Raw genomic sequence first — 13,669 nt, 5'->3', positions numbered from 1 at the left:
TCCCAACTCGTTTAACCTTGAAAGAGCATTATCATGATATCATAGTACCCAAACGAAAAAAGGAATGAGGCGAAGTTGAGCAACTTGAACCGCTTTAGACATCAAAGAAAGTGGCAGAACATCCATCTTGTTACGCCAGCAAGGAAATAGTAGAAGAATCAGTTCTTAGTGAAAAAATAAATATCATCTAATAAAGTACACGAATCATGGAAAAAAGTATCTGTGACTGGGCTCACCCATTGTTAAGTGCTGTAGAAGAGCCCATGCTGGTTGAATCATTGCCTGCCTCACCCTGGACTGACAAACACTTTCCACTTTTCCTTGTCCTGGGCTGGCTTCTGAACATTATTCAAATGTCTTTCCACTTTTCTGTACATCATTCACTGTTACTTTTCGACAGCTTCCACATGGCCTTCTCTTCAATCGCTGAACTTGTAGATTTCAGTCTACCACTTTCTTTGTTATGTAGCTGTCTGATTCTAATCCATCTCTACTGCTTTCTTTTAGTTCTATTTGAAATAGTTCCTCGTTGGTGACGGTCTGCACATCAGATCCTGAGTAACCGTCTCGGGAACTTGTTGATGACAATCTGGATGCTACAGTATTTTGTAAAGAGTGCTTTAGAAGAGCCCAAGCCCGCTGCACCACCAAACAATCCACAAGGGGCGAGCAAGCCAAGGAGTTTCTGTCCACATCAAATCTGTAGGAATGCTTCCGAGAGTTGCCTGCCACTATTGCCAGCAAAGCTCTAGATTTATCTACTGTATCTTGAACCCTGTTTTTGTAATCTGTCGGAGCTTCATAATTTTTACGAAACGGCCTTCAATGGTCATGAACAATCTGCCTTATGAGTGCAAGTACATTTCAATGTTCAATCTATAAGCAAAAACACAGACGGATGTGATTAGTGTGTGAGTTTTGTGTCTGGCAACATCTCAGCCAGTCAGAGAGGGAATCTCACATATCAGAAGAGAAAAGGCGAAAGAGAGACACCATGGATTAAACTTTACTCCTGAGCAAGAAGACCTTATGATGATCTGCATGGAACTTCAGGGTGTACTTTTGGCACTTTCTGTTACTTATTTCCTCCTGCTCTTATTTCAAAAGAATACACATAATCTTCACTGTGACGTTGCACGGTGCCATTTGTTACGTACTAGCTAAATACCCGGCTTTGCTCGGGGTCGACGCCTTGGCGTCACTGCTCCTACTGGTCTACGCCAATGAGACATTTTACATCTACATTGCTGTCTAGCCTTTCATAGTCACACCTGGCTTCTAGATCTATATAATTGCTTTAGATTAGGTTTGCCTTGATTAACCTCTCTCTTGATCTACATTGCTTTAGTCTATTGCTGTTTAGCCCTTCACAATCACAAAATATGGGTTTCGCCTTTCAACGTCACAAAAAAGCACTAAGAAAATAATATTCCACTAAAGGGCTGCTACACTGTAAAAGGAACACACGGACATTTTCAAAATCACAGAGGCAATGTCTATAGCTTGTTCACTTTACTCTGACAGTGTTAAGAAAAATTATAGCTAGCTCATTGACAAATTGACTTGTGCCCATGAAACTTTGCATGGCACTTCTACAGGCTAGCGACCAAACAAAAATATGTTTTACCATTTTATACTTGTTTTGTTAATGCTTTAGAATTAAATTTCAGAGGTTTCAAATCGAGATGAGAAAGATGGTCAAGGATTGTATAACCCATATCCAGGGTTTCGATTCACTGGATTGTTACGGCCTGCACCTCTGGTAAGTCAATAAATTAAAATATAATGTCAGTGTTGATAAAGTAACATTGTAAGTTGTTGGGTCTTTCCCTTGTTTGACATGCTTCATGAGTATTTACCGAAGTAACATGAAAAGTTACTGCATTGGGTGTACCCAGTGATGATTGTTCAAAGGACAAAATGTGGCAAACTCTTAATATCCAGAATTGGTCTCAATTGCCGTAGCAGAAGTCATAAACCATCTTACTCCTTTAAATGAACTTCTTTTCTCTCTCTCAAGAAATATTCTACTTTTCAGATACTTTTGTCATTGTTAGACATTGACAAAAGGACAATTATTCTTTATATATTATTTTATTTGTTCAAAGGGAAAGGGAATGCAAAATACAATCTTTTAGAGCTTTGGTGCATAATTATTTGTAAAATATATACACTGAATTTTTTTCTTTTTCTAGAGTGCTACAAGGACAGTACCAGACAATATAATGCGTCCAGATTATGCTAATCATCCAACAGGTAAAATGCTTTATTTTCTTTTATCATCAGATACATTTGAAAAAAAAAATGAAAAGGAAAGTATTAAATGGGAAGCATTTTCAATCTTACAAAGATATAGGAATGTTTTTTCGATGTGCTTACCACGTTTTCTAAGATATAGATATGACTTACTTTTTTTGTTGTATGTACGTGTTTAGCTAACATAACTGTATTTATATGATGGAAATATAGGCCCCATTTCTACTGTCACTCTGCAGACCAGACATTGATGATTTTGCAAAGCACCTTTTTTGTTTATTTCAAACAGATAAAATTTCTACATGTCTGAGTGTGATCTTTCAGGTGTGTCTGAGAGTGAAAAGCAGATGAGGGGAACTACCAACATCAGAGTTCTTAATGATGAAGAACAGGAGGCAATGAAAGTTGTTTGTAAGGTATGAAAATCTGCCGTATATTTTGATTATTTCTTCTTATATTCTTTTTTAGTGGCTTAGATATGTTAAACGTTATACTTACAGAGGTTTATTTTTACATAGTCGACTACAGATCAGTTGATGTTGTATGGAATGAAATCAGTTGATGTAGTCGGGAATTTAAAAAAAAGATCAACCAATCAAGTCACCTTTTCAACTTGACCCTCGGAACCACAAAACCAAGGAACAAAACAAAATATTTTCCCTGCCTCATAATTTTAATTTTAGTAGGCTACTTTGATAAAAATTGTGGTGACAGGAAAGGTTACCAAGCAATATATGTATTCACGTCATTAATCATCGTGTGCTCACGTTTGTGTGTGTTGTGCGTGTGTGTGTGTGTGTGTGTGAGAGAGAGAGAGAGAGAGAGATGGCGGAGTGGTTGCAAACGTGTACTTACGGCTAATACTAACAATACACGTGTACTAACATGTACCTCTGCGAAAAACTCACTCTTTCGCTTCTGCTGATTACGTCGTATTCATAAGTACGATAAAACTGTCCCTTTTTGCCGTATTCTTTATTCTCACAGTGTGTTATGTCGGTTATAAACGAACTTTAGATCTCTAAATTCCCTTACAAAGTGAACATTATGAGCAAAAAGATTTTACACAGGAACATTTTGGACATAGGTTTTAAAGCCTTCAGAAAGTAAAAGTTGCACAAATTTACAGATGAGAGTGCATTTTCAGGCGAGTACATGTTATTCAGCATTGATCGGCTCTACGTAATTGTACTTTTACGTTTAAGTTTCACTGGTGTCAAAACTGCTCTCAAACGTCAGAAGTTACACAAGAAAAACCTAAATAAAACCAATACAACAGTTGCACCTTACAACCTTGCTCTGAAGGATTATATCTTCGGGTTCTTACTGCAGCTGGAAAATCTGTGCATTTATCTTGAAAACTGAATTTAATTATGAATGTAGAAAAAAATCTGTATCAGAGCAAAACTTTTTTCAAATCTGTCTAGGTCTAGATAACTGGTCAGTACCGTTATGAGGATTTTAGTACTGTCTTGGTGATTGTATCGTCAAGATCAGTGGTCCTGGATTTGCCTACTGTCAATGGTGCGATGACTAATTGAATAGTGGCAATGGAGAAATGCCATTTTCAACACTCTGAAAGCTTTGAATTTCAATTCTTCCATGGCTTCGACTCTGACCCCCACCGGACCTTGCTTAGGGCTTATGCTGGTGGAAAAAAGCAAAAAGAAAACCTATTTTTAGGTGCATTTGAACTTGAACTGCCTGACACGATGCTGGAGGATAAGATCTGGAAACTATCTTTTATGATTAGAATGTTGTGCGGTATAGCGCTCCTATTCCTATGTTGGACGCCTGTTCATCATGGTAGTTTGTTACTTATTAAAACTGGTTCTGTGATTTAATATTTTTAAAAAATCAATACTTAGTCCATGATGCAGTGATAGCCAGATTTTCAGTACCACTACATTCCACGCTCTCAAAGTCCTTCCAGTTCCAGCTCTCAGTACATGCTCTCTTAGCCTATTATATCTATAAAGTTTTTCTTAGATAAGTTTTGTCTTGCATGCTTTTTAAATCACGCGAATGCAGAAACCCAAACTTGGTTTTGACAGTTGATGTTCTGGCCTTTCCACAGGCCCAGATCAAGATTCATTTTTTTAAAAAGTTAAGAGCTAAACTAGTTAAAATTGTCCGTCATACCTGTCACACAGGACTTATCTGTGCCTTATGCTATTGTCAGAAAATATGTTTTAATATAGTTTAGTCCCCCCCCGTTGGTCGGTGAAATATAAATAGACCCACTACCCCGTCTGTAATTAAAAGATCTATTCTCCGTTGTTGATCCCAACAGCATTCTTGATTTTATGAAGGCCATTGGCTTTAACAAGAAACTGTAAATATCGTAAAATGTTATTTTAACACTTTCCCTACTGCGAGTCGCGGCGACTCGCAGACCTGGCTTTGCTGGAACGAGAGCCGCAAAATACGGCTCGAGTGGCTCGCTATATACTCTAATCCAGTAATGAAATTCTCGGCCGATCCAAGTTTTCAAAATAATAGAATAGACTTCCTGTTAGCAGATACGAAAGAAAATATAGCTCTGAGAGACGATTTTCAGTCATTTCAGAGCTTTTTTTGTCCCTTCGAAACGTAAAATTGAGAAGAAAAGCGCTCTCCTGACTTCAGTATATGTCTCATATTTTTATTTCTATATTAGGTACACATACATAACTTTCAGCATTTCTTAGCAGTACTTGAGGCAACCTACCTGGGAAGTTTGAATCATGCTGTTGTTGTACTTTTTTAGATATGCCCTTTCAAAGCTGGAAAATTGTTGATTTCATATGACACCTTCAATATTGCCTAATCACTTTTAGAAACCCCAAACTTATATAATTGGAATAAATCTTCAATATTGTATCACCATCTGATAGATTATTTTTTAACTTTCAGTTTGATGGGCCATATGATATGGTTTGAGTGTGTTTAGCTGGATGTTTTGATATTTTCCTGTGGTGGGGTAGGGGCGTAAAAATAGCCCAGGGAAAAGCCCTGGGCCAGTGGTGGATTTTGGCCTGGTAGGAAAAGAGTTAAAACTGAGATTTTTACCATAAATTTTTAATATTTCAAAATAAACATTGACCAAAATCAAGCTGTGCTGTGAACTGCTGTGAATGCAACCAACTTGTATTTCGCTCTCTATGACCTTATGCAGTTGCATGCGCCATAAAACTCTAACTAAACTTAAGACTAACCAGGAGTAAGGTGAACGTGTATTTGAAAAAGTTCCTACACTTTTACTTTGTGAGTGATGCTGTACTGTATATTTTGGTCAGTCGGGAAATATTTTTTAAAAAACCCCCAAAAATACCATCATGTTTGAAACTTAAAGCAATCGGGTGTGGTGTGCTGGTAGATATTCTGTTAACCCTATCCATACGTCTTATTTTACTATCGTATCCATACGACGTGGGGAACTCTGTGCTACCACTTTAAAAGAGGAAATTTACTTGTAAATCCGATCCGAACGCTTTGCATAGCAGTCTGTCAAAATGAATTTTTGAGAAACACTGAAAGTTTCAAAGAAATCTTTGTATTAGAAGTATTCTCTAAAATGTGAAGAATCTGTCCTCGTCAATTTATGCAAGAAAAGATCTGAAATTATGCAAACTGAGCTTTAAAAATGTGAAATTGTGCGATTCTGTTAATTTTAACAAAGAATGAGAAAGGAAAATAATCAGAAATTATGCAAAAAATGATCAAATTTTGCTAAATTATGCGAGGTGCATAAAACAACGGGGACAGAAGAATACAACCCCGGGGGTACAAAATGATCCCAGGGCGTATGTATAGGGTTAAGTAATCAGGATCACAGGCAGGCTTTTGGTGAGTTCTGTTCCATCCATATCTTCTGTTTTTGACAGATTCAAGCTCACAGCCCATAACTTACACGCCCCGCCTCTCCTTTTTTTTCTCCCTCAATTGACAGTGAGGAACCCACCAAGACCTCTTTCACTATTTGTATTTGTCACATTCATCCTTGAACTTAAATTCTCTGTCCTCGACACCTCAGGGAAGAAGACTATCTATGGAGATATTACAAATTTTTACTTTTTTATTTGTTGATTACTAAAACATATATAGTATATATGCTGGTTGTTGGGCAGCCCCAGGGATGGTACCAATTTGGTTGGTAATTGTTTTTACTTCTTTTCTGTAATATTCTGCTGAAGTTCATCATTTCTTTGATTCCATTTTAACCACTTTATGTTACATCAAACAGATTTTCACTTGTTTGGATCCAAAACAATTTGGACAACTGTTTTCATGTGTTTCAGCTAACTCGTGAAATTCTTGATGTAGCGGCGGATGCCACAGCTGTTGGCATCACGACTGATGAAATAGACAGATTGGTGCATGAGGTAAGACATTATGCTGTTTCTTTCATCCCGTATGCTTTTCCTCCTTATCTCTGTGCTTCTTTTAAATTGAATGTACCCCCCGGGGCGGTGCCACTGACTGAAGTGTCTTTAGGCCTTTCTCAAAGGGGGGACATTTCTTGTTCATATGCACAGTAGAATTATAAATGGGCTGATTCATCATGTCACGCTCATAACTGTGCCTGATCTGCAGCAGGGAACTGCTGCTTTTTCTTTCCTAATCCTTACTATTGTCATTTTTCCTCTACTTCTTTTGTATGTTTGTCACTCTCTTGTGACCTGCTATTTCCGGGGTGCCTCGATAGTCGAAGCAGACCTTGTGCTGTTGAAGCTAGAGAGGTGAGCAGAGTAAGTCTGATTCCCTGGAAGGACTTCTCTGTTGACACCCACCCCTTGGCGCTCATATGACCTTATGCAGTTGTGAGCGCCGTAAAACCCTCTACTAAATAAATGTCTTCTATCATCTTTCTTCCTTCTTCTTTTGTCCTTCAACGGGGGGTGTAAACCCCCCCCCCCCCCGCCCCACTGGTGGGATGCCACTCATATGTCACTAGCTCTCTGACGTTGGGGTGGCATCTTTTGTCCGCTCTTGCTATGTCTTCTGTCCATCTATCTCTTTCTTTCCGATCTGCCGACCGAAGGTCCGGTCAAGAAAAAAATCGACTCCAAATTCCTGCAACGTGAGGCACCCTGTTGACCGTGGGGTACGGCCCGTATGACCAGAGAAGGGGACCCTGGTGGCTGAGGTGTGGCTTCCCTCACAAACACTCCACTTTGGCCCTGGATTCGGTCTAGACAGGCGGGTGCAGCGGCCTACTGCACTCAACCGGTTATGACTCGTTCATTGAACTGGTTATTTGGCCAATCTTGGTTGGAAGGCGAGATTTCTTGCCGACCATTTGGGAGTATGCCTCCAGGGTAGCCCTGACACCAGCTATGGACTTCCGAGGGGTGTCCCCTTGTCTAGCATCTGCGTTTGTTGCCATTTTTTTGTCCAAAAGTTGCCACAAAAATTGAAAAAGTTTCCATAAAAGTTGCCATTAATTTTCAAGCTTTCAACTCTGTGAAGAAGTATACAGCAATACGTTGATAGAGGCAACTTAGCCTAAAGCACCAGAATTTCTTGTACTCTGTTTTAAGCATCCAGAATATCATTTGTAGCCACACAGAGTGTAAAAACGTGAAAAATAAAGGTTTAACAATAGAATGAAATCAAAATTAGAACAGCACTAAAACAACCACAAAAATTATAAGTATAAGGACGTGCGTCCATCTACCCGAAGATTGGCCATTTTAACCCTAATTCAAGAAAAAGTACAGGATATTACATGTAAATTATGGAATGACACAAAAGGGGCCCGTGTCAGTACATGTGTTCGGTTTTGGTGGAGACACGCTCTACATAACACATTTATACATATATTTAAAAGGTAGGAACAACATCAAATTAAATTATATTTACACAAAAGCCTATATAAACACAAAAAGAAAGAAAAACAACACATCAGAACAATAACACGACAAAAAAATTAACACACCAACAAAGTGAAACACAACAAAGTGGGAACAATAAAAGAGAAAAAGCAATAAATAAATCTAAAAGGATGTAGTGTAGTAATATTTTTCACACGAAAATAACAAATCAACATGGTGTCAACAAGTGAGAAAGCGACGAAGTAAAAATTAACTTTCTTTCTAAAAGTAAATTAGGCCTACTAAAGAGGTTCGTTTTTTTTTCTCCAATATTTATTCCCTTTTTTTAAACGTTTTTCCCCCTTGGTGGTGTTATTTAATTTTTTTTTTTAATTTTTTTTTTTCAAAACACAAAAATCGCGGCCGCGATTAGCGGACTAAAAAATGCCAAAAAAGGCGGCCGCGATTCGCGGGTCGCCTCCGCGACAAATGCAGATGCTAGCTTTGTTGGACTCAGTGGCGGGTGGGGAGCCCTGGACTTGGAGATGAATAAAAACGTAAAATACATGGATCCAATAACAAAAAGTTCTCCCACCCCAATTCCCAACAAGTCCCGGACAGGAGAAGCAGGTGCAACTCCTGGCTTGGGCAAGAGAAAGAAGGACGTTTCGGGCGTCAGCATCTGGGACTTACTGAAAAAAACGTCATTGGGGTGGTCACCATTTCTGGTGGTCTCCCCAAAAGATGAAAAACAGGACATAAATCTTACAACACTAAGCATTTTCAAAATACACAGATCACTTAAAAGCTTTCGGTTTACACAAACCAAAATACATTAAAAAACTAGGATCCACGGGCCTCCTGATACAGGTCAGTTCCAGTGTAGAATCAGGCAAACTGTTGGCCTGCACCCTGTTTGGTGGCATCCCTGTATGTGTTCAACCTCACAGAAGTCTGAACTCATCCAAGGGTGTCATCAAAAGCCGAGAGCTCTGCGGCTGTACGGAAGAAGAGATGGTTCAGGAGGTGGATGGAATTGTCCATGCTCGTCGAATCAAAGTGCGGCGAGATGGCAAGGAAATCTGTACCAACACGTGGATCCTTACCTTCAACACACCCACACCACCAACAAAATTAGACATCGCATACCTAGAACTAGAAGTAAGACCATATATACCGAAACCGATGCGCTGTTTCAACTGTCAGCGCTTCGGACACACACAGCTGCGCTGTCGTCGTGGTGCAGCGTGTCCTCGCTGCGGCAAGGAGGGACACTCTAGGGAGGCCTGCTCTGCAGATCCCTTGTGTCCAAATTGTCGACAGGGGTTCACTCTGCATTTTCAACGGAGTGTCCAAAGTGGTGTCAAGAGAAAGCCATCCTAACACATAGGGCCCAGTACGGCGGAACGTTCGCTCAAGCAAGAGCAACGCTTTGCCCAAAAGGATCGACACAGAAGAATACAACAAAACCGTATTCAGAAGTCCTGAAGACAGTCCCAGGGTCAGTAAACCCAACCCGAAAGGTACTTCAGACAAATAGACAAAGGCAGAATACCTGCAATAAACGGAGACGGAGGAGGACATGGAGTCCACTTTCTCCCCTCCAACCTCCCACTCTCCATCCGCCATCTCCCCACACCCCCTCTTCATCACCACCCTTTCAGCCATCTTCTTCATCCTCACCCCCCTCATCTTCCTCACCCTCGTCATTCTCATCATCACCCCCATCATCATCTTCACCCACAACATCCTCACCATCATCATCCTCACACAAATCACCACATCCTCATTGCTTCAACCTCCATCTCCCTCACCTCGCCCACATCAACCTCCATCCCATCGCCCTTCATCCAATAAAGCCCCTCCACCCACTCCGCGCACCTGCTCCCCCTCCTCTACCCGCATCCGGGACTCCGGTCCTCCCCCCCCCCCTCACTCTCCTTTTAAAAAAGCTGCGGTCCTCCGTGACCGCAGCCAAACAAAACAGAGACAACGGTCACCTACGACCAAAAAGAAATGTACCGAACCCGTGCCCTCAAAATGAATAAAAATGGCAGTTCTTCGGTGGAACATTCGCGGTTTGCGTGCAAACCAGGCAGAACTCTCCCATCTTTTGACCTCACACACCCCAAATGTTATCTGTCTGTCTACAAGAAACTAAATTGCCAACACCCACATTCACCATAAAAAACTATCAAACTTACAACCAAATATACACCGACAACCAAATCTCCTCTGGGGGCAACTCCATTTTAATAAGTAACCAAACACTACACAGACAAATACAACTAAACACAACAGAACGATCTCCAAGACATTGATTTTTCTAAAGACATAAAAGTTTTTTGCCATGTCCAGCATACCTCCATGGCATTTAACCAAACCAAACATAGATACTAGTCTTGAAAAAACACAACAAAAAGTATACAGACAAAACTACATACGTAAACTCATACAAACAGCTAATAAATAGATAGGTACCCTGAAGCAGAGAAACTCTTTACAGACGGATCCAAAAATGACTTCTCAGTAGGAGCTGTTGCCCTTGCATCGCCACACAGCTTAAGCTTAAGGAAACTCCACCCAGAAGCCTTAGTCTACACTGCTGAGGCTACAACTCTTGAAATGGCCCTAAATATAATAGATCAATCTACCAAGTCTACTTTCCTAATCCTTTCAGACTCTCTCTTTTGTCTCAAATCTTTAGAGTACTCTGACACCTACGACAACAGAATTTTAAAACTTATGATTAAGCTGCATTTTCCACATCAGTCTGAAAGAACTATTACAATAGCTTGGCTTCCAGGCCATGTAGGCATTGATGGCAACGAAGCTGTTGACCAATTTGCCAAAGAATCTCTAAAACTACCTGAAAACAAAAAAAGTAAAAATCCCTTTCTCTGACATGGAACCGAAAGTAAAAGAACACATCACTTCCTCCTGGTGCCAAATTTGGAATCAACAAATACACAACAAACTCCATTACATTCAACCGAAACTTGCGCCCAGGAAACCCCTGTCTCTCCCACGAAGAGAAAACGTAATTTATACGAGATTAAAAATAGGACACACGCACGTCACGCACAAACATTTACTTGAAAGAGAGGAAGCTCCTTTTTGCGTGGCATGCAACACATTCTTCACGGTTCAGCACATCCTAACGGAATGTGTCGAATTTAATGATGTACGTACGAAATATTTTAAACGTAAAGATGTCAAAACTCTTTTTAACATTGTTGACCCTAGTAAAATTTTAAGTTATTTTAAAGAAATAGGACTATTTAATAGGATATAAAAATGTATGGTTGTCGTATATATATATACATACACTGAAATTAATATTGTACATGTATATACAAATGTAAATGAGTCTTTACCATATTTACAAAATTTTTCATAAATGTCTGTCCGTCCTTTAAGCATAAATGAGAATAGTTTGACCGTGTGCGGTTGCGAGCTCGGAAAGACTCTTACTGAAACATGTCTGATTTTGTTGCGGGAAACCTGTTGGCGCTTAAATGACCAAAGTTCTGTCAATAGTGCCGTAAAACACCTAATCAATCAAAAACACTCTTGTGACCCGCTATTTCCAGGTGCCTTGAAAGTCAAAACAGACTTTTGTGCTGTTGAAGCTAGATATTTGAGCAGAGTGAGTTTGATTCTCCCTGTAAGGACTTCTCAGTTGACATCCATCCCTTGTCGCTCATATGACCTTATGCAGTTGCGAGCGCCGTAAAACCTTTACTAAATACAAAATAAATTATAAATTGAATGTGACTCAAACTGTGACATGGTGGATGGTTGATGAGGGTTTTGTTTGTTGCCCGCTGTTTCCTTTCAGTGTTTCTATATTGTCCTATTTTTATCTCTTGCTTTGGCAGCAATGTTGCATTTATCATGCTCTCTAATCAAGGGGCACTATTCAGTACTACTCATGGAGCAGGAAGAACCTCAAGGGAGGCAATTGTATCAACTACATGTGGGGGGGGGGGTACTGCTCGGGGGGCTTGAGTAGGCTGCCGCTGGCGAGTAATGAGCTCCTGATTGCACTCTACTCAGCACTAACTAGAACCCCTCAAATAACACAAATCATTAAGTCTTACATGCTTCAAGATGGTGAAACAGAAGAAAAAGACATAAGAATGCACATGTGTTGATTGCAGGCCAGAGAGAGGCATTGCCTGTTTGCCTACATTTATCACGTACAACAATATCTTGCACATGGTGTTCAGGCTTAGTGACACAAAGATAACGTATCTACATCTATGGCATGACCTTTTCAAGGCTAGTTCATATCAGTACATGGTGTATTTCATAACGTCACTGGCTATTGGGCCTTTTTTCTCACTTTTCTGTCAACTACGAGGTCTATCTCTGAATAAAGTCTCCCTCCTTCATAAAATAAAACGTATGCAACCAACAGCCACTAAATTTTGTGACATCATGACGTCATGTCAAGAAATCTCGATGCTAAATTGCAATTGCATTGGTGAACGCATCATAGAGCTGTGACGTGTCAAGTGTGGTGTACTTCTGCACTTTGTCCAAGGCAAATCCGATGAAAATGGCTGAGCTAAACATTGATGCAACCTTTTGATGCTATGATGTCCGAGTTGTGATCAAATCTTCAACTGTTCTCGGCAAATCTTCAGTTGAAGCCCATGGTGATTTATGCAAAGTAATGGGAATAATGCCCCATCAATTCAAACAGTAAGAAAGTGGATCAGGGAGGTTGAAGGTGGGAGGTCTGACCTGAAAGATGAAGTGCACACTGGGAGGTCCCCAGGCCAACAGACTTACTTAGCTCCTCTTGTACACTACAGTTTGACTCGACATTCGAAGCACAAGGTTATAAATGTTGTGATGTGATGTCATCGCATCACGGTGTGTCGTGCGTGATTAGAGCCAGTCGTGTAGCCTAGCCTACTTGTGGGGAGATCATCCAAAAGGTTTATACAGTTTTGTGGGGAGGCCTAGGTGCGATGGGGGGATGGCAGGCGGGGACAAATGAAATAAGAGATAGCATTATAAGCCGTGCTGGCTAGGCTAAAAATACACATTACACATCTTGCTGTTACACTCACATTGCCCTTTGTCTCAATCCCTGTTCCATTGTCTGTGCTCTCTCTTACTTAATGGCTGCATTGTAGATTGTTTGAGTACATTCTGTTCCCTTGCTTATGTCCATTTCAGGCTGGTTCTTTGATCGCTGCACCGTTGTGTAATTTTAGAGATTGCATTGTCTGACCTTCAGACTGCAAATTTGCATTCCATTTGTTTTATTTATTCAAAATTATATGCATAATTTGTAGTGTGATTATTAGGCCTATTATGCTGCCAACAGAATTCTCTTGAATCTTTTAACCATTTATTGCTTGAAGTCTTTGCTTTTATATGTAAATCTGTGCAGTTAAATTTAGTGTGATTTGATCAAATTGTACCATGTCAAGCAAAAGCACGGGAAGTGTTGTTTGGCTTTTATTTGAGAGGATTAATGAAGTAAAGCAACCAATAAAAAAAAAACCCCACCAGAAGTCAATACATGTTAGAGATGTATTGCTCACCGCTCACTCGGTAAAAAGTTTTTCTCTTGTCCAAGTCCCTCCCCTTCACCCCCC

The 13,669-nt window shown here is 40.1% G+C and overlaps 1 protein-coding gene across 1 annotated transcript in view; it reads left to right on the top strand.

Annotated features, from left to right (window-relative positions):
* Positions 1–13,669, top strand: part of LOC101857567 (methionine aminopeptidase 1) — a 58,700-nt gene that overhangs the window by 14,156 nt on the left and 30,875 nt on the right. Inside the window, exons 3-6 of the mRNA XM_005098000.3 lie at positions 1,671–1,762; positions 2,196–2,256; positions 2,581–2,672; positions 6,537–6,620. Of these exons, the coding sequence (XP_005098057.1) occupies positions 1,671–1,762; positions 2,196–2,256; positions 2,581–2,672; positions 6,537–6,620 (329 nt within the window). The remainder of the gene's footprint in view (positions 1–1,670; positions 1,763–2,195; positions 2,257–2,580; positions 2,673–6,536; positions 6,621–13,669) is intronic.

The sequence above is a fragment of the Aplysia californica genome, unplaced genomic scaffold (genome assembly GCF_000002075.1).
Source record: "Aplysia californica isolate F4 #8 unplaced genomic scaffold, AplCal3.0 scaffold00170, whole genome shotgun sequence".
Lineage (NCBI taxonomy): Eukaryota > Metazoa > Mollusca > Gastropoda > Aplysiida > Aplysiidae > Aplysia > Aplysia californica.
This window is presented reverse-complemented; position numbering and strand designations above follow the sequence as displayed.